The 25,578-nt window shown below is 46.0% G+C and overlaps 1 protein-coding gene across 2 annotated transcripts in view; it reads left to right on the forward strand.

Moving 5' to 3' along the window:
* Positions 1–17,206, forward strand: part of LOC142312360 (uncharacterized) — a 70,188-nt gene extending 52,982 nt beyond the window's left edge. Inside the window, exons 1-3 of one of the 2 annotated variants that reach the window (XM_075351294.1) lie at positions 8,360–8,428; positions 8,570–8,663; positions 14,390–17,206. In XM_075351294.1, coding sequence (XP_075207409.1) covers positions 8,612–8,663; positions 14,390–16,461 — 2,124 coding nt within the window. In that variant the 5' untranslated portion in view covers positions 8,360–8,428; positions 8,570–8,611 and the 3' untranslated portion in view covers positions 16,462–17,206. Of the gene's footprint in view, positions 1–8,359; positions 8,429–8,569; positions 8,664–14,389 lie in introns of those variants that run through there. The other variant, XM_075351295.1, reaches the window with a different exon arrangement.
* Positions 17,207–25,578: the final 8,372 nt, after the last annotated feature.

Consider the following 25,578-nt stretch of genomic DNA (forward strand, 5'->3'; position numbering starts at 1 on the left):
AGCGGTGCATCTATTTTTACTTCCCCCCCCCAAGCCCCTCCCCCTGAATTATTGCTACCTCCACATGACTAAACGGGATTTTTAGGGGTTTTCTTGCAACTTCTCCTTTTTTGCCCTCATTTATTGGTACATCTATAAATTACCTAGATTGGCTTTTCCTGTCATTACTACATTTACTGCAGTTCTTATAGGCCATTCTTTGTGATGTTTTGAGTGTACTTTATGATATGGGACCTGTTACATTGACTATTATATACCAGTGATTTCACTACAATATTCACTGGTTTCCCATCTCTTATTAGAGCCACTTACCTGGTTTATTTTTATATATATTGTGAGGTATCAACCGGCTGTATTACAAAGGGCCAGTATGTTTTGCAGAAGCGTGGGTGCTCTGCAATGTGAAGTTGGCTGGGACCTGTGGTTCCACAGGATTGCATTACATGCAGAGCCATGGAAGGGTGTGTGATGCTGATTACACACTCCTTACCACCTGTGGGTGTGGCTCCAGGGGTTAAAGCAATCCTGTCTCAACCTGGGTGGAGTGTGTCTAGGGCAGTCTAGAGAGACTGGCTCTAGACTTCCAGTCTGTGTGCTGGTTACGAGTGAGAGCAGAGCAGGGAGCTCTGGGTGTATCAGCCTGTGTGGAGGCTGAACACAGGGCTCTGAAATTGAGTCTGAGTTGAGACTGAGGTGAGTGCAGCCAGGCCAGGGCTGTAGGGCCGAATCTCTCCTGAAGGAGAGACAGACAGGGGTCTGCAGAGGGCCCTGGGTGCTGGAAGGAACCTTGGCTAGAGCTGTACGCTGGCAGGAGCCAGAGAGTGGGGAAGTTGCTAAAACTTCCACTATGGACTTATAATGGACTGGATGCCCACGGTACGTGGATCGTTTATATTAAGAGCAGTTTATGCTGAGAGTGTTTTTAAATAAACTGCCAGAATTTTTATAAAGAGACTGTGTACATATGTTGCTGAAGCTACCTCACACCGCTGCAAGCGAGTGGAACCCCCAGGTTGCGGGGTGCAACGTTACAATATATATTTCTCATTTCTTTGGTAGGGTTATTCGAGTGGTGGTATGCTTTATGTAATTACAACTGTGTTCTGTACCATACTTATAATTCATCCACCTACATCTCTGTGACTTTATCTCCCATTTCTCTTTCATTGCAAAAACCTTGATTGTCTTGATATTAAATACCTTTAATAATATTTTTCAATAAAACATACGTTTTTGCAATATTTTCGTGCCATTCTCTTCTTTGTCCTCTTTGTATATAATGTCTCTTTTTGAAGTTGGCACCCCTCCTGTGGGAACCTGCGGAGTGTATCCCTTAGTGTATTATTAATTTAGCCATGTATTTTTTGTTTACAAAGTTCTCAAACAGACTGGTTCTCTCGTCCCTTGTTTAGCCAGACTGAATCACTAATTCTTCTGGTAAACAGAGTTAGGTGGATTGTAGGCCCCCTCTTCCACACCTAGGGACAGAAGCACTTCAAGGAGTATTAACCCTGCAGACAATACAATGTACACACAAGCAATACAAATAATGGACAGTGAACCATGCCTAAACATTAACCCACACAAAATGGTACATAACCTACAATATTACAACCTCTCCCTCCTTCTTAATAAGTGAGTATGCCATGAGGTTTACACAGACCTCTGGCCATCTCACTTAAGTCCATGTTGCTCAACTGTGGATAGTCTATGGTTCTTCTTGCCGGGACAGTCCATCAGCATTCCGGTGTTGGCTTCCACGTTTGTATTGGATGGAGAAGCTGTAGATAGTCCCTTGTACAGCGGTAGAGTTGGAAGGACAAGCTTCCCTTTGTGTCCTCCTTCACTTAAACTGTGTTTCCTGCACCCACAAATCGACATTGTAGATCTCCCACATCATTTCCAAGGAGAATATCTGCAGGCAGGCCGCTCATCACCCCAACCACACATTGCTTGACCCCAAAGCCTAAGTCCAGATCTATAGTCGCCTTTGGGATATTCCTCCTTTGTACTCCAGCCAATTCAATAACAATCCCTGGTCCATGATGTATTGCCTCTGGCCGAACCACCCGGGGATCAGCTATTGTGAGAAATGCCCCAGAGTCACAAAATCCAATGACTCTCTGTCCATCCAGCACAACCTCCTGTAAGCGCGTACTTTGATGGTGAAAGGAACTCGGGGCTGTGGCTTGCACCCCATAAACCCCTAGTGGTCGACCACGAGTGTCTGAGTCATAAGGCAAGTCAACTCGAAGGGGTGAGAACTCTTCCCCCCTTGTATTTGGCTGTAAAGAATGAACAGGTCGATTTGATGCAAATTTCTCAATCGACCAGCAGGGCAAGTGTTTTGCAAATGCCCAGGCTGTCCACATCGATAACATCTCCTCTGCGTCGTACTTCTTCTAATGTGCTTTCTGGAGAAGGCAGTAGGAGAACCTGGTGACAAAGGCCAGAGGCCATACACTCCAACAGGGGCATGTATGGTGCAGGGGTCAGCGGTACACTCCGGTGGAGGTGGTGGTAACTCTTCCTCAGGTGGGATGGAGTGCACAAAATGTACCAGACAAGATAGAGGTGTGTGGGGGTCCCTCCGAATCCTTGCGGGACAACTGGATTGCAGGTGCCCAGGTTGCCCGCACCCATAACCTCTCTGATTCCCCCAGGGCGTGGTCGGAACTGTTGGGGCCCAGGATTGTGAGACGTGGTTGCCATCGGCCTTTGGCTGGTTGGAAGGGCAGATATAACTGGAGAAGGCCGGGGAGCAGGAGCAGGCTGTGGCTTATTGTCCAGAAGCCCCCTTCATTGCGGTCGGATAGTAAGGGCCTCATCAGCCAGGGCAGCAGCTCTATCCAAGGTGCATAGTGTGCGCTCTCTGACCCATTCCCGTATTTCTGAGGGACACTTATAGAACAATTTCTTTACAAGAAATACCTGCATTACGTCTTCCATAGTGAAGGCATCTTATGGGCATACATCCTAAACGATCCCCCCCGTGGAGCATGGGAGGTCTCGGAACTGTGCCCTATGTGAGTCTGGGATGATAGCATGATAATCCAGGATAGTCCGCTTTACAATGTTATAATCCCGGTTCTGCTGTGAGTCAATGGTGCGATAAGCCTCTACCAGGCTTCCGTTCAGGAGTCTCACTAACAAACGCATCCAGCCAGAGTGGGGAACCTCCGTCACCGGACACTGCTGCTCAAAGTCCTTGAAAAAGCCTTCCAAATCTCCAGAAGCCTCATCAAATGGCTTGCAGTCCGCCCGGGTAATCCGTACAGGATCCCGGATCACTGGATTTACACTCCAACTCACATTACTCACTCTGTCGACTCCATTGCTTCTTGTCACCTCTGTGCTCAGCGAGCAGCCTCCTCCTTATACTGCTGAGATATACCAGGGCCAAGAGCTGCTGCCATCTCTTCTTCAAACCACACCAACCACTTGCTTTTGGGTGCAGAGATCCCCATCCCCAGTGCGTGTCCGTCAGACATCTGGAAGGAGGTGGACTGGCTCGCACCCACCAGTAGATCAATTAAGGCCTTTCTCCTCAGTCCCTGGTAGTTCAGGCTCAGATCTCTGGCTCTCTCCTGTAGACTGGATGCGGTCCAGTCTCTGTACTCTGTGGGTGGATCTCCATTAGGCTGCGCTCTTTTGATCCCACAGCTGCCACAAGTTGTGACGGGCTCCTTCTCCCATATCACACAATCAACAGAGTGAGAGATGAGTGAGCAATCCAATAAGCATTTATTCCAAGCAAATCAAATGGTCCATAACATAATCCACAAAACCGAGGGTAAAATTAGTAAGGAAACACGAATATAGTCCAGAAAGCGATAAATAAATGTCCAGGTCTCTCTAAGAAGCCACAGCTTCCCTCAGAGGTTCAATCTTCTTCCTTCTCTCTTCAAATTCGCAAACAGACTGCTTCTCTCGCCTCCTCCTCAGCCAGACTGAATCACTAATTTCTCTGGTAAACAGAGAGGTGGATTGTAGGCCCCTCCCCCACACTTAACGACAGAAGCGCTTCAAGGAGTTATAACCCTGCAGACAATACAATGTACACACAAGCAATACAAATAATGGACAGTGAACCACGCCTAAAAATTAACCCACACAAAATGGTACATAACCCACAATATCACACCATCACAGGGTGCATTATGTTATATGACAGGGAACATGGGTTCCATACAGTGGGTACGGAAAGTATTCAGGTCCCTTTTTAAATTTTTCACTCTTTGTTTCATTGCAGCTATTTGGTAAATTCAAAAAAGTTCATTTTTTTTTCTCTTTCTCATTCTCAAAAAAACAAAAACAAATCCGGGTCTGGCGTTCTCCAATAAGGGGGTCCCACGACGATTCACACCATACTCACTGTCCCAGTCACTGAGGAACAGAATGTTCCCCATTGGCTGGGAGAGCAGTGCAGTGACCTGAGCTAACATCAGTAGGTCAGGCCAGGTCACTGCAGGGGATGAAGAGCGCTGCCGTCAGGAGGTTAGCTCAGATCATTACTTGCGGTTATGAAGTCTGCTGCACTGTTGACGTCAGTGGAAGTCAGTGACGAGGCTGATGTCAGGAGTGCAGCGGAAATCGACACAGCAGGTAAATGATCTCATCTAACCTCCTGACGGCAGTGCTTGTCATCCCACAGCTGCTCGCACTGCTGTGTGAGAAGCTGCTAACACACTGCTGTGCGGGAAGCTGCGGACACACTTCTGTGCGGCCAGCTGCAGGGCGGGAGCGGGACACAAACTGCAGGGGCACCCGACGTCACACGGAATCGACTCTGTGTGACTTCCGGAGATTTTGCGGACCCATTGACTTGTATGAAGTCACGGTCCATTATTAAAGAACAGAATGGGACATGTTCCATAATAACGTAATGGACATACAGCATCCGATGTTGTTTTTTTTGTAGGATCGGATGCACACGGAAGTGCTTCCGTGTGCCATCAAATCCTACACAAAAGACATTGAAAAGATGGTCCTGTCAGTAGGTCCGCTAAAAACCGGAACAGAACAGATGAAATGGTCGTCTGAATGAGCACTTAAACAACACAATGTAACTCCAAGTCAATCACACTACTGTGAAATCATCCTGTCCAGTTATGAAGCAACACTGATTGTGAATCAATTTCTCCTACTGTTCTGCAAATGGAACAGACAACAGGTAGAAGTGATCGGCAATTAACAAGACACCCCCTATAAAGCAGCGGTTCTGCAGGTGGTGACCACAGACCATTTCTCTGTTCTCATCCTTTTTGGCTGTTGTTTTGGTCACTTTTGCATTTTGTCATTGCTCTCACCTCTAGAGGTAGCATGAGGCGGTGTCTACAACCCTCAGAAGTTGCTCACGTAGTGCAGCTCATCCAGGAAGGCACATCAATGTGAGCTGTGGCCAGAAGGTTAGCTGTGTATCAGCACAGTGTCCAGAGCGAGGGCAGATACCAGGAGACAGGCCAGTACACCAGTAGACTTGCAGGGGGTCATAGGAGGGCAACAACCCAGCAGCAGGACCGCTACCTCCTCCATTGTGCAAAGAGGAGCAGTGCCAGAGTCCTGCAAAAGGACCTCCATTAGGCCACTAATATCCATTTCTCTGTTCAAACTGTCAGAAACAGACTCCATGACAGTGGTATGAGGGTCGATGTCCACAAGTGGGTGTTGTGCTTACATCCCAACACTGTGCAGGTGTTAGGGTGAACTCTTAATCAGAGATCACTAGTTGCCTACTGCCTGGTCTAAATGGGGTGGATCGAGTGCATGCTTGAAAAATGAGATCAGACACAGTCGGATATTCATCTTTCCTCGACAGAAGTCAGCCCATGCTCTGCTATATTACAACTGAGCTTGCTCTGATATAACCTTGCAAAGGGGCAAGTCCGGATGTGTTCATTGGTCAGTGGGTTGAACAATGTGTTAGTCCATGAGCTGATTGGTAGGCGTCATTGTAGGCGGGTCTATGACATCATTGGATGGATCCATGGTGATGGGAGGGACGTCATCTGGTGCATCCATGCTGATGGTTTGGTCTGTGATGTCTTCTAGCTTGACCAGGGGTCTTCCCTTATATGGTATCTTCTTACATTTGGACATTCCTTGCATTCCAGGCAAGGTGTGGAGAAACAGGCAATGGCAGCCATCTTTATATCTGTGTCATGTGTATGATCTGAAACCTGAATTATGTAAGGCAAATCGACATATTTCCCACAATCCCTTGTCAAGAGGTTAATTAAGTATTTGATGGAAAGGTCCTCCTCAACACAGGGAGATTAGCATTTGCCAGAGAACAACAAGATTGCCAGATTCGATATTGGAGTACTGTACTTTTCGTGGATGAGAACAAATTCACACTGAGCATATGTGACAGAGTTTACGTGATAGAGTTTGGAGATGCCTTAGGGAATGTTCTGCTGCCTGCAACATCCTTCAGCATGACTGGTTTGGCAGTGGGTCAGTAAAGGTGTGGGGAGGTATTTCTTTGGAGGGCAGCACAGCCCTCCATGTGCTAGCCACAGGTACCCTGATTGCCATTAGGTACCGGGATGAGATCCTCAGACCCATTATGAGACCATATACAGGTGCAGTGGGCCCTGGGTTCCCTCTGAGGCATGACAATGCTAGCTCTCATGTGGCTCTAGTGTGTCAGCAGATTCTGTATGATGAAGGCATTTATGCTATGGACTGGACTGCCTCTTCCCCAGGCCTAAATCCAATTGATGGGACATCATGTCTCCCTCCATTCACTAGTACCACGTTGCACCACAGACTGTCCAGGAGGTGACTGATGTTTTAATCCAGGTCTGGGAGGAGATCCCTTAAAAGAACATTGTTCGCCTCATAAGGAGCATGTCCAGGCGTTGTAGAGAGGTCATACAGTCATGAGGAGGCCACACACACTACTGAACCTCCTCAGGAGCATGGCCAGGCGTAGGGAGGTCAACAGGCACGTGGAGGCCACCACATTAGTGAGCCTCATTCCTCTTTTGCACTGAAGTTGGATCAGCCTGTAATTTGATTTTCCACTTTGATTTTGAGTATTATTCCAAATCATTCTGTATTAGTTTTTGATTTACAGTGATCATTTTTATGTTTTATTGTTCTCAACGCATTCTACTATGTAATGATTTACGATTTGCAACTGGAATATTTCATTCATTGAGCTCTAGGATGTGGTAGTTTAGTGTTCCCTTTATTTTTTTGAGCAGTGTATATAAAGATTCAGAACATTTTTTTTTTATCTGGTTTCTGTCACTATTTTCTCAGAACCACAATTTCTCTGTCTGAAACTTTATTTCTACTTCATTTTTGATTGCTTTTTTTTTTCTTTGCAATTTTTGGGAAAATTACAGTGACTGGAGTGTTTATAGGGTCAAAAGAAAGATCATTGGCCCAAGCCACATGGTTTATGCTGCTCTTCCCCAATCACCGAAAGAGAAAATGCATCCTCACAGATAACAATCTCCAGTAATTGTATTATACGGGATCTTTATGATGTTACATCGTCATCTTCTTCCCATTCAGGTCCCTACAATATCGGATCCTCTCAGTGGAGATCTTCTATAGAAGAGGATTCTCCTGATTGCCCCGTGAAGGATGGATATGGACAGGGACAAGATGGCGGAGAGGATATTACACCTCACCCTAGAGATCCTCTTCCGGCTTACTGGAGAGGTGAGAGATTCTGATGACGTCACATTACACCATTCTTATCTATGGGAATAACAGATGGACAGAACTGGAGAGGTGAGGACTCTGGAAATGTCTGGAGTGAGATTTCTTACTGTGTCTCTCCATAACCAGGATTACACAGTAGTGAAGAAGACCTCTAGTGAGCGCTGTCAGGCCCCTGTGTCTGAGGGATGGGGAAGACCCCTGAGCCCAATCACAGGGCCTCCACCTCACCCCCCGATATATAAGCACATCAATGACCAGAAGATCCTAGAACTCACCTACAAGATGATTGAGCTGTTGACTGGAGAGGTGACACTGCTGGGAATGCTGGGACATTATACAGTAATGCTATGAAGGGATCGGGGGTGACGGTATCATTGTATGTGTCAGGTTCCTATAAGGTGTCAGGACGTCACCGTCTATTTCTCCATGGAGGAGTGGGAGTATTTAGAAGGACACAAAGATCTGTACAAGGACGTCATGATGGAGGTTCTCCAGCCCCTCACATCACCAGGTAATAGACAGGACTAAATACACACGGCCTATAATTATCTGTATGTAAGGAATGAATTCAGTCCCTGTATGTGTCTCCTCCAGTTCTATCCAGTAAGAGGACAACACCAGAGAGATGTCCTTATCCTCTTCTCCCACAGGACTGTAAACAAGAAGATCCCGATGTTCCTCAGGATCATCAGGTAGATGGAGAGAAGGTGCCATGAAATCTCCCTATGATGTGTAGACGGCTGTGAAGGTCTTGTGCTCAGTCTTGTTTTATCCTCCAGTATTATATGTGTTATACTTGTGTAATGAGAGCGGTGGAGATGGCAGGATTAGAGCTGATCATAGATGGGACTTCTCCATCTGTCTGTGACTTTTACAATATTTGTTTCAGGGTGAAGATCTGCCCCATAATAATACTACAGAGGCATATGTGATGAGGGGTGATGAGCGGAGTAAAGCGGAGATTCCTACAGATAACCGCCCAGGTGAGTAGTTGCTTCTGTTAACAATTAGATGTTGGGTTTTCTAGGCCTGTATTGATCCTGTACTCTGTGCCCCTGCCTCAAAATCTATGCATTTCTCAGCAGTCTTTTAACAATTGGTGGGGGTGGAAGGTCCAGGACATCCACGAGATGCAATGTATCACCAGGGTTAAAAAAGAGATTAATGCAAAAGTATATATCTTGTGACAATGTGGACCCCGAGTATATGGGGGACCACGCGTCAGGTAGCAGGATTAAAGCACACCAGAGCAATTTGTCACTTTAACAGCCCATATGGTTTAACAGCTCCATAAACCATACAAGGTCACATAACATAAAGATGCTGTTCCTTGGCTTTCTCTTCAAAGACCAACACATAATATAAAGTCCAAACACTGTTGGATGTTCACACAGGTGTTCCTGACCCTTGTCAGTGTATTCAGACACTGGTTTCAGTCCTGGTTACCTTCCTCTGAAGGTGGCAAGTTTCCTTACCAGATTCCCCCTGGCTCCAGCCAGGCTTTACACATGGACTTTAAGGCTATGTGCCCACGCTACAGGATTTACCGCGGATTTACCGCGGATTTTGCCGCGGATTTACCGCGGATTTGCCGAAAATCTGCAGCAGCAGCACTTCCAAGCCATTTCAATGGCATTTTGGAAATGCTGTGCCCATGCTGCGGATTTTTCCGCGGCGGATTTGCCGCGGATTTTGATCCGGAAAAATCTGCAGCATGTCAATTGTTTGGTGCAGATTTGGTGCGGATTTTTGGCTTTGAATGGGGAAAAAAAAAAAAAAATCCGCATCAAAATCCGCGGCAAATCCGCGGGTGCGGATTTGCCGCGAAAGTCGCGGATTTTCAGGCAAAAAAATCCGCAGGGACATTCTAGCGTGGGCACATAGCCTAAAGCCCATACTGTCTCCAGAAGGTCTCCTTAGCAGAAAAAACACCCTGCATTTGCTCTCACCCTCTGCAGCCCACACACATAGCCAGTCTGCCCTAGACACTCTGCTCCAGGTTCAGAAACACAGGATTGATTTAACCCTTGGAGCCACACCCACAGGTGGTAAGTAGTGTTTAATCAGCCACACACACCCTTCCATGACTCTGCATGTAATGCAATCCTGTGGAACCACAGGTCCCAGCCAATATTCACATTGCAGAGCACCAACGCTTCTGCAAAACATGACGGCTATTTATAATGCAGCTGGTTGATGCCTCACAATCTTTAAAATTATTATTTGTATTATTATTATTATTATTATTAGTTTATTAAATTATTAAAATAATAAAAAAAAACCACAGGAAAACTACTCCATGAGGGAACATATAAATAGCCTAGATAAACCATGTTAAAGAAGTGTGTCACATGTATTATAGAAAAATGGCAGAAATATTATTCACCAATAGGAAGCACAACTCCAATAACAATAAATTTCAATATATATTGTACATGGTAATCTAGTCCATATATGCATAAATACAGATCATAATTCATAAAGTGCACACATGTATAGATGGTAAATATTAACTAAACAAAAATAGCCACTGGGTAGGGTATACAAGAAATACTAAATGATGTAGCTAGGTAACCCAGCAAAATAATAAATAATTATTTCGCCTAAAATTTTACTTTTAATGGGTATGTGGTTAAAAGTATCAAAAACACAAAAATTGCGCAGAAAGCGCCACAACATTTTTTATCAAAACTGCCACCTTTTGTGTTGCCTCTAAATATTATGAGGCCTATCAAACCACAAGGACACCAAAATAGTCATTAATTCGTTAGCAGCAGAATTCCCACAGAACAATAGATATTAGATATCCAGGGAAAAATTATTAAATGAAAGGAACAATCTCACCAGTCTTCAACTCGGTCTAAATATACCGTATTTTTCGCTTTATAAGATGCACCTGATTATAAGACGCACCCCTAAATTTGGTGAAGGAAAAGAGAATTTATTTTTTTTTTAATGTTAAATGAGGTCCATCTTATAATGCCAGTGTCCATCTAACAAATCATATAGGGTATATGTCCCTCATAGCCCCCCCATCCTAAAATTAGCCCCCCTTAATCTGGATATGGCCCCCTTATATTGTATATAGCCCCCTTGTGCTGGGACACGTCCCCCTGTGCTTCCCATGGCCCCTATAGATGGCACACCTCCCCTGTGTTTGATATGGCCCCCATGTGTGCTGCCCATGGCCCCTATAGATGGCACACCTCCCCTGTGTTAGATATGGCCCCCTGTGTGCTGCCCATGGTCACTATAGATGGGGGCCATATCTAACAGGGGAGGTGTGCCATGTGTGCTGCCCATGGCCACTATAGATGGCACATCTCCCCTGTGGTAGATATGCCCCCCATGTGTGCTGCCCATGGCCACTATAGATGGCACATCTCCCCTGTGTTAGATATGCTGCTGCCCATAATAAAATTAAAACACTTTCCTTACCTTCTCAGCGTTGTAATCCCTGTGTCTCCCTCCTCGCAGTTGAGCTCCGAGTCCTCCCTCCTCCACTTCCTGGTTCTTGCTGCCGGTTATGTGATTGGCACGGCAGAGTGATATCATCTCTGTGTGCCTTATCACAGACAACAGCAGCAGGAGACCGGAGATCAGCGCCGGAGGTAAGTAAAGCTTTTTTTATTTTACTATGGGCAGCAGCACAGGGGCCATATCTAACATGTGCGATCAAAGGAGGGCGCAGGCAGATATAATATGCCCCGCTGCCCCAGCCCCTCAGCGTGATGCAGTTTCAGCACCACGCTGCTGATGGACAGCGGCTGTGCATATTATATGAGCGGGAGCAGGAGATCAAACGCCGCTGCCCGCAGCTGTCACCTGCCCCCAGCAGCGCGGCAGAGCGGACCCTGCAGTGTATATATATATATATATATATATATATATATATATATATATATATATATATATATATATATATATATATATATATATATATACATATATATACACCCCCCCCGTATATTCGGTTTATAAGACGCACCCCCTACTTTCCCCCGAAATTTGGGGGAACAAAAGTGTGTCTTATAAAGCGAAAAATACGGTATATCCCTTATCACTGCCAAAATTACGTGACATTCATTAGATCCCTCGGTCCTCCCAGGTATTCAAATAGGGTCCAACCAAAACAGTCACACAAGCATAAATTCATATCTGGACTCCACTCTCGACGCGTTTCAACATCATCAGGAGAGTAAATAATGTGTCCAAATATCAGTCAGTGTCCAGAAAAGGACCAGCAACAAGCCGCAAGGTCCCAACACCTGGTGCGCACGAACGCTTTACAGCGTTATAAAAAAAATATCGCTTTTTCGTTGCCATATTGTGAGAGCTGTAACTTTTTTTATGGAATGAGCCATATTAGGGTGTGTTTTTTTGTGGGACAGTGTGGCAATTTCAGTTCTACCATTTTTGTTTTCCATATACCATATTTTTCTGATTATAAGACGCACTTTTCCTCCCAAAAATTTGGGAGGAAAATTAGGGGTGCGTCTTAAAATCCGAATACAGCTTACCGGGGTATTGTTTGTGCGGCGACCGGGCGTGTTCTGGCGGCCGGGTGCCTGTGGCTGCGTGTAGGCAGCCGGATGCTTGTCAGTGCCGGCTGCCTCTCTGTGCTTGCGGGCGGCGGGCGTGCGGGCAGCCGGGTGCCTGTCGGTGCCGCCTGCCTCTCTGTGTGGGCGGTCGGCCTGCTCGCTGTCACTCTGTGCGTGTGTGCTTCGGGCGGGCGGCTGTGCAGCAGGTGTCCCAGTGTGTCCGCGGTCCCAGTTTCAAATGATGGCGATGGGAGTCAGCGAATGTGCAGATGGAGCTCTTGGATGAGAGCTCCATCTGCACACACGCCGCTCTGGGAGTCAGCGCGTGCGTAAATGGAGCCCTTGGATGAGCGCTCCATCTGCGCATGCGCCGCTCCAGGCACCATCATTTGAAGCGGGACCGCGGACACACTGAGACACTTACTTCACCGGCCTGCTCCACCTGTCACCCGCCGCCACGGACCCGCCGCGGCTCCCACCACGGACGCCGCTGCGCCTGCCGCCACTGACTGCTGCTGCCGCCACGTACCCTCTGCGGCTGATGCTACTAACCCGCCGCGGCTGCCAGCACAACCTCTGCCTCCTGTGACCCCGCTTCACCACCATTGCTGCCACCGGATTATAAGACGGACCCCATTTTTTTTAACTTCTTTTTAGCTCTAAGTTAGGGGTGCGTCTAATAATCCGGTGCACCTTATAAAACAAAAAATACGGTAACTATTTGATCACTTTTTATTATTTTATTTTTTTTGTTAGTGTTATAAAAAAGCAACGTTTTTTTAAATTTTTTTTATTCAATCTTTTATAATGTTCGGCTTATGGAATAAACAACGTGATAGTTTTATTATTCGGGTCGTTCTGGGTGTGGCAATACCAATTGTGTGTGTGTGTGTATAATTTTTTTTTTTTTTGCCTATTTTTATTTTAACACAAAAGCTGCGTTTTTAGTGGCAGCACAAGTTTTCATGTTTTCTGTGCTTTTTTTGCATTATTAATTTCAGGTTTTTTTACTTCTTTCCACTGTGGAGCATGAATATTTTTTACTTTGGTCTCATGCATTGCTGTACGGGTGTAGTGCAGTGCCTTAGACCTGTCAGTTTCTCACTGACTCCACCTTTTTATACTCTAATGGACCACTGTATCCTGGGGGTCATCAGATGACCTTGGGTGTGATGGCAACTATTCTCACCCGCTATTGCAATGCGTTGGACAGGAGGGAAATATTGTTAAAGGGGGTGTTTTAACCCCCCCCTTTAACCATTTGGATGCTGCTGTTGCAATTAACCATGGTATTAAAGGCATTCAGTGGCCGTGATTACTTCCAAAACTGATTGGGGCCAATGGCGCAGGGTGTCAGCTGTCACCTGCTGGATTTTAACTTGCTGGGAGCACTATACATTTAATCCTTAGCACCTTGAATAAGGGCACTAAAGGCCGCTTTACACGCAACGACATTGCTAACGAGGTATCGCTGGGGTCACGAAATTCCTGGCCAAATCTGGCCTTGTTAGCGACGTTGTTGCGTGTGACACCTACGAGCGACCGCTAACGATCCGAAAAACGGCAAAAATCGTTGATTTCTGCCACGTCGTTCCTTTCCCAAATATCGTTGCTCATTTTGGACGCAGGTTGTTTGTCGTTCCTGAGGCAGCACACATCGCTACGTGTGACACCCTGGGAACGACAAACAACAGCGTTCCTGCGTCCTCCGCTAACGAGGTTGGAGTGACTTTAATGCGTCTGCTCTCCGCCCCTCCACTTCTATTGGTGGCCCACTGTGTGACATTGCTGTGACGATGCACGAACCTCCCCCTTAAAGAGTTTGTTCGCCGGCCACAGCGACGTCGTTAAGAAGGTGTGTGCGTGTGACGCGTACTAGCGATATTGTTCGCCACAGGCAGCGATTTGCCCGTGACGCACGCACGACGGCGGCGGGTGCGATCGCTAGCGATGTCGCAGCTTGTAAAGCGGCCTTAAGGATTAAGGCTTTTTAACAGCCCCCATGAAAAGCAGTGTCAGCGATTGTTAAGGAGCTGATATAATCTATTAGTCCTTGCATTGATGTCTGAAGTTTGTACCACTGTCTTCGTTAGATAGTAATTGAATTTTAAAACAATGTGTTTAAAAAGACAGCATTTCTAAAATAAAAATATTTTTTTTCTTGTCAGATCACTGTGCATCAGAGGGATATCTGACATTTGCTAATTATGAAGCAGCTGATTATGGTATCATGCCATATATATATGAAGATTATGACATAATTCCAAATATACAGCCATCCCTTCACTACAAAACTCTATCATCTATTCCTTATCAACAGGACCTGTCTTCTGCTTCATTACAAACTGTTAAGCAAAATGAAATTAACAAAAGGGATGCTGAGCAAATAGCTCATACAGGGGTGAAATCATTTTCATGTTCAGAATGTGGGAAATATTTCACCAAGAAATCAAGTCTTACTGTACATCAGAGAATTCACACAGGGGAGAAGCCATTTTTATGTTCAGAATGTGGGAAATGTTTTACTAACAAAGGAGATCTCATTAAACATAAAAGAACTCACACAGGGGAGAGGCCATATTCATGTTCAGAATGTGGGAAATGTTTTACAAACAAAGGAGATCTAATTAAACATAAAATAATTCACACAGGGGAGAAACCATTTTCATGTCCAGAGTGTAAGAAATGTTTTAGCAGCAAAGGATGTCTCGATAAGCATAAAAGAACTCACACAGGGGAGAAGCCATTTTCCTGTTCAGAATGTGGGAAATGTTTTACTAAAAAAGGTGATTTAGTTAAACATAAAAGCACTCACACAGGGGTGAAACCATTTTTATGTTCAAAATGTGGAAAATCTTTTACCATTAAATCACAACTTGATAACCATCAGATAATCCATTCAGGGGAAAAGCCATTTTCATGTTCAGAATGTGGGAAATGTTTTACCCAGAAATCAAGTCTTACCGTACACCAGAGAATTCACACAGGGGAGAAGCCATTTTCATGTTCAGAATGTGGGAAATGTTTTACTAACACAGGAGATCTAGTTAAACATAAAAGAACTCACACAGGGGAGAAGCCATATTCATGTTCAGAATGTGGGAAATGTTTTGCTAACAAAGGAGTTCTAGTTAAACATAAAAGCACTCACAAAGGGGAGAAGCCATTTGCATGTTCCAAATGTGAAAAATCTTATACCATTAAATCGCAACTTGTTAACCATCAGAAAATACACACAGGGGAAAAGCCATTTTCATGTTCAGAATGTGGGAAATGTTTTAACAGGAAAGACACTCTTACTGCGCATCATAAAATTCACACAGGGGTGAAACCATTTTCATGTCCAGAATGTGGGAAAAATTTTACCTACAAAACAACTCTTGTTGCACACAAAAAAACTCACACAGGGGAGAAGTCTTTTTCTTGTTCAGAATGTGGGAAATCTTTTAACAAGAAAACAAGTTTAATTGGACATCAGAGAATTCACACAGGAGAGAAGCCATTTTCCTGTCAGGAATGTGGGAAATGTTTTACCTGGAAACAAAGTCTTGATGCACATACTATTAAAATTCACACAGGGGAGAAGCCATATTATTGTTCACAATGTGGGAAAAATTTTACCTACAAAACAACTCTTGTTGCACACAAGAAAATTCACACAGGAGAGAAGCCTTTTTCTTGTTTAGAATGTGGGAAATGTTTTAACAAGAAAGCTAATTATACTGTACATCAGAGAATTCACACAGGGGAGAAGCCATTTTCATGTCACAAATGTGGAAAATGTTTTAACTGCAAACAAAGTCTTGCTGCACATATAACAATTCACAAAGGGGAGAAGCCTTTTTCTTGTTTGGAACCTGCAAAATTTTTAAACAAGATGAATCACACAGGGGAGAAGCCATTTTCATGTCCAGAATGTGGAAAATGTTTTACCAAGAAATCAAATGTTTTTGCACATCTGAGAATTCACACAGGGGAGAAGTCACATTCTTGTTCAGAATGTGGGAAATGTTTTTCCAAGAAATCAAGTCTTACTGCACATCTGAGAAGTCACACAGGGGAGAAGCCATTTTCTTGTTCAGAATGTGGGAAAGGTTTTACCAAGAAATCATATCTTGCTGCACATTTGACAACTCATACAGGCTATAATCCATTTTCATGTCCAGAATGTGGGGATTGTTGTTCCTGTAAATCATCTTTTGTTATGACTCAAAGAATACACACCGAAGCCTCACCATAGGACTGCGCTGGTATCCCGCTGACACTTTTCTGGCATTGGATTTGTTAAATTCAAAAAAGAGGTTGATCACCTTTACTGCTATTCGACTCTCCCATTTTTACAACTGTGCATCAGGTCTAAGGACCATTTGCCATTTCAGGGCTTTGATAACTGCACAGATGGCTTATGCCCCTTTCATATTTCTTGACTTTTTGCCAGTAAATTTTTTTGTTTTTTTTTCTGTCTTTTATTTATCAGAACAGTATTATCAGGGTTTTTGTACTTTGTACATTTGTTGCATTTTTTTATGGTATTTGACTGCTCTATGCTTCGTATTGTCATTACTATACATTGACATTTAGCCAGCTTGGAACATTTGCCTATTGTATATTGTATACTTTCAGCCTTGTGTTCTTCCTATGGTCTGGACTATGCGCAACACATACTTGTTTTTTAATGTTTTTCTGATTTGATATTTTTCAGTAAAACTTAATTTAGGCTTGCATATCACTAGTGCAATGCTTTTCTTTTCTCTGTAAGGTTTCCAAATGTTCGCATAATATATCACCTTACTGAATACATGTATACATTCTGCTGTGCACCTCAAGCTTGTCTTACATAATATTTTTGATCGCTTTCTATTCCAGTTTTTGTGAAGAAGAATCAAGAATAAAGAGCAATTCAGGAATCAGGTTTTTTTAATTACGCCATTCACCTTGTCATAAAAGTTATGCAACAGCTTTATTGTTGGGGTCAGTACAATTACATCGATACCACATTTATACATTTCTTTTTGGTATGTTGTGCTACTTTTTCACCATAAAAACTATTTTATAGAAAAAAAAATAGTTTTGTATTGCTATAATTTGAGAGCTACAACTTTTTTTTTTTCCACTGACAGAGCTGTATAATGGCTTATTTTTTGAGGGACATTTTTATTATCACTGATTATTTGACTTTTTTTTTTAAACTTTGAATTTTTATTGAGATTTTCAATTTACGTTTTTCATACATAAAATAAAACATAAAATTCACAATTCTTATCGAACCTAGACAAACAATGACAGGACAGGTGAGAAGGGTTAGGAGGGGAGAGGAGAAATAGGAGGGAAGAGGGAAGGGTTTCAAGAGTCCATGCTCCTTCCATAGGACCCATAGGCCTCAGTCTCACAGATTCTCCTGTCCCGCAAAGTAGTCCCATGGTGCCCACACGGCCTGGAAACGGTCAACTGTGTCATGCAATAGTGCCGTGAGATGTTCCATGCGTCTAACGTCCAGTAATCTATACTTGAGGCTCTGGAGTGAGGGTGTCCCTGGCTGCCTCCAATTCTTTGCAATTAAGCATCTGGCCGCCGTAAGGATGTGGGACAAAAGCTTAGAGGCCGTTTTTCCCAATCCCCCATTCCCAAGACCCAGAACATAGATCAGGGGATCAAGATCAACCTCTATATATAGTACTTTATGGATCAACCCTCTAACCCGCTCCCAGAAGGGGACTATCCCTGGACAGGACCAGAATATGTGCAGAATTGTGCCCCTGCCTCCCCCGCATCTCCAGCAACAAGCCGGTATGGAGGGGTCTATGCCATGAAGGAAATCTGGAGTGTGGTACCAAAATAGCAAAATTTTATAGATATTTTCCTTATATAGTGTGCATATTGACGTCTTGGCGTCGTTTCCCCAGATTGCTGCCCATTCCTGAGGAAGTATCCGCCTTCCCAATAGAGACTCCCATTTCCGCATGTATGGAAAAGACCCCTCGGGCCCCTCCCGTGAATCAGAAAGCAAAATGTAAATTTCCGAAATCAGCCCCTTAGTATCAGTGCCCCTTCTGCAAATTTTCTCAAAATCTGTGGGAATCGAGGCCCCTGCCCTGCCAAACAAGGAGCCAGCCAAGTCTCTGATCTGTAGATATTGGAAAAACTCTCGATTAGAGAGAGAGAATTTATCTCTAAGGTACTCAAAGGAATGGATCTGCATTGTACTTCCATCTATAATGTCTGCAAATCTGAATAGACCTGCCTTGAGCCAGGGGTGCACCATGTCCGACTCCAGACTGCTTGGGAGCAAGGGTTGGTATATGAAGGACACCAGAGGGGAGCAGGGGGATGCCAAAGGAAATCTTCTAATGCAAAATGCCCAGAGGTCCCTAGTGAACTGCATCGGTCCAAGAAGAGGGGGGGGCGAATCACACCGGGCCGGGGGCCACAGGAGCGCGTTTGGATGTATAGGCGCCAGCCAAAGTTTTTCAATCTCAGTCCACCTGTTGTATGCCCAAAGGGACACCCAACAGGGGATCCTCCTAAGATGGGCCGCCCAATAGTATTTTAGGATGTCCGGGACAGAAAGCCCCCCCCTGTTTCTCCGAGCCATCAACACCTCCCTGGCCACCCTATGACGTTTGTTACACCAAATAAATCTAAGGATAGCCGCCTGAAGGGACTTCAGCTCCTTTATTGGTACCTTAACTGGGAGGGTTTCAAAGAAATATAATAATTTTGGGAGCAAGCTCATTTTAACCGCCGCAATGCGCCCCATCCACGAAAGAGGGAGGGGCAACCACTTGCTCAAAAGAGTTCTCAGCTCTCGGAAAAGGGGGGGGAAGTTAAGGTTATAGAGGGAATCATAAGTAGATGTGAGGTTAACCCCCAGGTACTTGACCGCATCTGTCTTCCAACGAAACTTAAAATTCAAACGCAGGTAATCCAGGGCCACCGGGTTGAGATTCAAGGGCATTGCCTCCGTTTTGCTAGAGTTGATCTTATACCCCGAAAGGCTCCCGTACCTACCCAAGGTGCACATTAAAATTGGAAGGGACACATGGATGTTAGTAAGTGTAATGAGCACATCGTCGGCAAAAAGCGAGATTTTAAACGGTTTATTCCTGACCAGGACCCCCGAGATGTCTGGGTTGCTCCTGACCGAGGCCGCGAGGGGCTCTATGCATAGCGCAAAAAGGAGGGGGGACAGGGGGCACCCCTGCCTGGTGCCATTGGAGATGAGAAAAGGCTTAGAGATGTGGAGGGGGAGTTTGATAGAGGCCGTAGGAGCGCTATACAGGGACTTCAAGGCCCGCATAAAGCCACCCGAGATCCCAAAGACCTCCATTGTCTTGAAGAGAAAAGGCCACGCAAGGCGGTCAAAAGCCTTCTCTGCATCTAGACTCAACACTAACGCCTGTTGCTTCGTCCGATTTGCCACATCCACCAGGTCTATGACCTTCCTGGTGTTGTCCCCCCCCTGACGGCAAGGGACAAAACCCACCTGGTCTTTATACACGAGTTGGGGCAACCATCGATTAAGCCTGGCCGCCAAGAGCTTGGTGAACATCTTCAAATCGGAGTTCAAAAGGGCTATTGGTCTATAATTAGCACAGTCCAATGGGTCCCTGGGTGGCTTGGGCAGGAGGATTAAATGGGAGTGTAGCATGGATGGAGGGATAGGGTCACCCTGAAGGAAAGAGTTAAACAAGGCGGCCATGTGTGGGAGGAGCTCCGCCGCAAACACCTTGTAATAAAAATAAGTAAAGCCGTCCGGGCCCGGTGACTTCCCGCCAGGCAGGGCTTCCAGAACTTGCTCCAGTTCCTCTGTAGTAATCTCTTCATTCAAAGCCGCGGCTGCTCCGCAAGGCAGTGAAGGGAGCTCAAGGGCCGAAAAATAGTCCCCAAGTGCCCCAGCCCCGCGCGAAGCCATGCCCGGGGGAACCGGAAGGTTATAAAGCTTGTTGTAGTAATTGAAAAAAATGTCAGCTATTGAAGCGGGGTGATAGTGGATAGTGCCCTTTTCGTCGCGCAGAGCCTGAGGGCATGAGGATGTAGCGCGCTCCTTAAGCTGCCTGGCGAGTAAGGTATGAGCCTGATTACTCCTTTCATAGTATCTTTGTTTGGAAAAGGTTAGCAATTTTTCTGCTCTGCCAATTGCCAAGTCTCTCAACTTTTCCCTAAGGCTAATGACTCTCCTAAGAATAGTCAGTGATGGGGCAGCCGCCAGTCTCCCTTCCTGTAGCTTAAGATGGGCCGTTATAGAGTCCCGCTGGCTTGTGGCATTCTTTTTAGCCCTGGCGCCCTCTCTAATGCATAGTCCCCTCATCACTGCCTTGTGAGCTTCCCAGAGTGTTGCCGGCGACGTGACCGTGCCCGTGTTCAACTGAAAGAATTTGACCAGTTGCTTATTTAAAAAGGCCCTAGTGTCGGGATTTTTGATCAGAGATTCATTAAGGCGCCAATGCTGAGGCCTAGGTCGAGGACCATCTTTCTTGAAGTCCATTATGAGTGGGGAATGGTCTGACCACGTAATGGATCCCATTTCCACCCTCTCAAGACGCCCCAGCAGCTGTGAGTCAATGAAAAAATAGTCTATTCTGGTGTGCGTCTGATGCGGATGCGAGTAGAAGGAAAAGGCCTTCTCTCCCGGGTGGTCCACCCTCCAAGCGTCGTATAAAGCCCCTGATCTAATGAGCCTACGAAAGTCCCGGGACAAATTTTTCAAAACACCCGATGGAGGGTGTCCACCCACAGAGAGTCTGTCGGCCACCTCCGAAAAAGGGATGTTAAAGTCTCCCCCCAACACCGTAGAGGCCGGTGCCAGTCCGCCTATCAGATCGAGTATTTTCTTAAGAAAGCGTATCTGCCCTTCATTAGGTGCATAAATGTTGGCCAGTATGTGCGGGGATCCCCCCAGTTGGCCCTCCAAAATCACATATCTACCCTCTAGATCGCAGTGAGAACCCGTAATTTGTAGAGGACAACTGGAGGATATTAAAATAGAAACTCCCCCCCTCTTGGAGCCCGAGTAAGCCGAGTAATGGATGGGAAAGCGGTGGGACGCAAATTTGAAAGTGTTTGATTCCACAAAATGTGTTTCTTGGATAAAGGCTATGTCTGCACCTGATGTTTTCAGTTCCTGTAGCAGCAATTTCCTCTTACGGGGTGAATTCAGACCTTTTACGTTAAGAGAGATAATGCGGGTCATATCTAAAACTTAGAAGTAAGAAAAAGCTAATGGCACACCTATACCGTCGGGGGCATGACTTCCCCTGTGAAGCCGGCCAGAGGAGATGGTCCATACGACAAAGGGCCGCAGCTCCCAGGGACTCTAGAAGGGGTGGTACCTGAAAGGACACATAAGGAAAAAACATCGGGGAGGGGGGAAGACAAGGACAAACATAGAAATGAACATGAATTAAGAACATTAACCAAAATGCATAAACCTTAGGCATAGATTCCCGGGGGGTCAACCCGGAAGGGAGAGACCTAGAGGGAGGTTCCCCAACCCGTCTGAGCTAAGAGAGCCACCCACCTCACTCCCCAGTAGCCCTCCCACGGGGGTCAGTCCAGTGGGCACGGGCCCGTGCCAAAAGGAAACAAGGGAAAAAAAAACCAAAAAACCTCAACCACTAACTCCAAGTAAGGGGACCGGGCTCCCGCCAACCCCCGTACCCCCCACGGCTTCATTGTGGCTACAGCCCCCCCCCCTTATGCAGCTCAACAGACCCAGAGGGCCGCAGATGACACAATGGACAGTCAGAGGCTTGCTGTAGAGAGAGTCACAGTATCACAAAGCATGCTCAGCCACTGGAACTCAGAGGGTATAAGAAATAGGCACCAACCAGGTTAAGAAGTGTCCTCAACGGTGAGCCGGGGAGGGGAGCGACCCGCGGCCCCTACCTCCTCTCCCCCCCAAAGCCCCACGCCCTCCACCCCTCACCTTGGACCACACGGGAGGGGGCGGCCCTTCCAACCTTTGCAAGTCCCAATCTGGGATACGGACCGCTGGAATGTCCAGTGCTTCACAGAACAGAGTGGTATCTGCTGGAGTGCGAAGGGTTGCCGATTTACCCCCTCTGCGCGCTGTTAGTGCAAACGGGTAACCCCAGCGGTATGGAACCTGGTGCTCCTTCAGGCTCGTGAGGAGGGGTTTGAGGTGCCGCCTTTTCTGGAGTGTGATGCGAGAAAGATCCGGGAAAAGCTGGATTTCCTTGCCATTGAACACAGGTGCCGTGCGCCTCATTCTAGCCTTAGCCATGATCAGTTCTTTGGTGGAGAAGTCGTGAATGCAACAAATGATGTCCCGGGGTTGGGTGGATAAATTCTTCGGCTGTAAAGCCCTGTGTGCCCTGTCCAGCTTGATGATGTTAGAAGGGGGAGCGTCCAACACTTCATTAAAGATGGATTGTAGTATGGAGTTTGTGTCCTCGGGCCCATCTGACTCTGGGACCCCCCTCACACGGACATTGCAACGGCGTCCTCTGTTGTCGAGATCCTCTATGTGATACTGCATATCCTCCATTATTTTTTGTTGCGATGTTGCCAGTTTGTGTAATTCTGATACATGGGATCTGGTGATGTCATGCTCTTCCTCCAGGGATTCAATTCTGCCAGACAATTGCTGCAAATCTCTCCTCACTTCAGCTATTTCTGACCTGCAAGTTGCTTTAACCTCACGTATGAGGCATTGAAAGTCCTCTTTAGTAGGAAGTTTACTTATGAAATCATGCATGTCCTTATAGGAGGTGTCTGGCCCTTTAAGGTGAGCACCTGCAGTAATAGACGCTGGAGTATTAGTCTGGTGCTGGGGAAGCTGGGGAGGTTGATCTCCACACCGAGGCCCAGAGGGGGGAAGCAGGCTGCTCTGTTCCCTGATATTACCAGCTGTAGCTGCAGTCCCTTCTTCTCCTGGCAGTGGGGAGGGCTGCCCCCCGAACTCCACCTTATCTCCCACCGCCACTATGTGCTCCTGGGCCTGCTGCTGCTGTGCCTGAGGATCCGATGCAGTGCAGGGCTGCTGAGCCAAGGCATCCCCTGTTGGATCTGCTGCAGGGACTCCTCCACTCCCCCCTGTGTCCCCGCTCACCCACTCCTCCTTCTCTTGCTGCTTAGCAGGCCGGGCCGGTGCCTCCATTTCCCCTCCATGCTCCTGGAAAGATGGCGTCTGGGCCTCCCATGGACCCTGTTCCAGGCCCAAGAAAGTATCCAGCGCCGTGGTGTGCAGCGGGGGGGCCACCGATGCCTGCTGCGACGGTTTAATCCTCCGTGGTCCCATCCTGAGAGCCGGTGAGTAGGTTTGTGCTTATGATAAGTGCTGATTTAGCTGAGGGTCAACAGGAGCTCCTCTTCCCCACGTCCACTCAGCTCAGCATCCTGGACACGCCCCCCGATTATTTGACTTTTTGATCACATTTTATTCAACTTTTTTTGTCAAGTGTCTGATGAAAAGAGACGGTACATGTTTAATTTTTTTACTGTGTTCACTGAAGGGGTTAATTTGTGTGATAGTTTTATAGATCAGGTTGTAATGGAGGCAGCGATACTAAATGTATGTACTTTTTTCTTCTTTATTTTTTTTACATAAATATACATATTTTGGATGTCTGGTATCTGCCGGTGTTGATGTTCCATTGCCTGCTCCTGCTGCTGTTGCTCCTTCTGCTGCTAAAATGCCTGCTGCTATTGATTCTGCTGCTGTTTCCGCTGCTGCTGCATCTGCTGTATCAACAGCTTGTTCGTCTCCTGCTGGGTTAGCTGCTGCTGGGCCCATACCAGCTGTTTGATCATGTTCTCCATCTTGTCTGAACTTGCTTCCTGGCTTATTGCTGCCTTTACCCAGGACATGCAGTTCCTCTATAGCCATAACAGGTTCTCCCAGGGATTCTTGCCCGCATTCTCTACCAACTGTGGTAGATTCACTCACTTAGCTGCAGTTTGAGGTAGACAAAGAAATGCTGCTCATTTTACATTTTAGCTGGTTTATTAACTTCATAAACCAGCTAGCACAAAACAAACAGCCTTACCGTCATAAAAAAAAACAAAAACAAAAGAACATGAATACAGGCCATACACTGTGGGTTCCGCCCACTAAGGTTTGGGATTCCACTCTGTTCACTCAGAGCAACACAGAGAGGAGGAACTGCTTCCTCTAAAAATGCAGAACAGTGAGTGTTTCCAGAGGCCTGGCTTTTACCTCCTGGACTACACCCCAAGGTGGGTGTGGTGTGAACAGCCATCCCACCCATATCTTTAGCTGTTCACAAAAACACGGCCCTGTTAAAAGCCATTTAAACCTCGCAGCACCTAGAATGCTGGAGCATTACATCTGGGTTCACATCACTGAATTTAATAATCTCAGCGACACATAGCTCCCCTCTTGTACTTTACTAGTGACCATTACATATCCCCCCATCTGATCAAAGCCAGGGGTTTTGGCACCTTCAGATACTCAACAGGAGAGCCTCAACAGGGCATCTGAACTCACATGTAGCTTCCCAGGCCTGTGCTCTACATGGAAGTTAAAGTCTTGGAATGCTAGAAACCACCAGGTCACTTGACATTCTTCCCCTTTCTCTCTCTCATCCACTTCAGTAGCGCATGATCGGACATTAGTCTGAATTTTCAGCCTAGCAGGTAATATTTCAGAGTTTTGACCGCGCATCTGATGGCAAAGCACTCTTTCTGAACTATGGTATAGTTTTTCTCACAGGAGGAGAGTTTCCTACCCATGTCTAGGACTGGATCTTTCATTTATTTCCTGCCATCACGGCTAAATGTGGTATAAACCAGCAGTAGTATCTGACTATTCCCAGAAATGCTCTAACCTGCCAATTAGAAAGTGGTCATGGCCAATTCTGGATCACCTCCACTTTATTCATTTACGGCTTGATTTAGCCCCTACCGATAATATAGGTCAGGAACCTGGCCTCCTCTTTCACCTTGGCAAACTTTTTTGGGTTTATGGTAAACCCCGCCTATCTCAGTGCATCCAGCCAGGGTCCATGGCCCTCTGCATGGTGTCTGGAGTGCCCTGCAACCCAAACGGCATCCTGTTGAACTTGAAACATCCGTCAGGTGTAGAGAAGGCTGTCTTTTCCTTAGCATCCTGAGACATGGGTATTTGCCAGTACCATTTTGTGAGGTCAAGGGTGATAATATACTTTTCTGGCCCTAACCTCGCAATGAGCTCATTGACACGGGGCAATGGATAGGATTCAAATTTTGAAACTTCATTTAACTTGCTATAATCGTTACAAAATTGCCATTCTCAGTCTTCAGTACAAGGACGATGGGACTGGACCAGACACTTTTAGATTCCTCAATAACACCGAGGCTTAACATCCTCTTCGTCTTCTTTAAAATATTTTCTCGG

This window comes from Anomaloglossus baeobatrachus, chromosome 5 (genome assembly GCF_048569485.1).
Source record: "Anomaloglossus baeobatrachus isolate aAnoBae1 chromosome 5, aAnoBae1.hap1, whole genome shotgun sequence".
NCBI classification, from domain to species: domain Eukaryota; kingdom Metazoa; phylum Chordata; class Amphibia; order Anura; family Aromobatidae; genus Anomaloglossus; species Anomaloglossus baeobatrachus.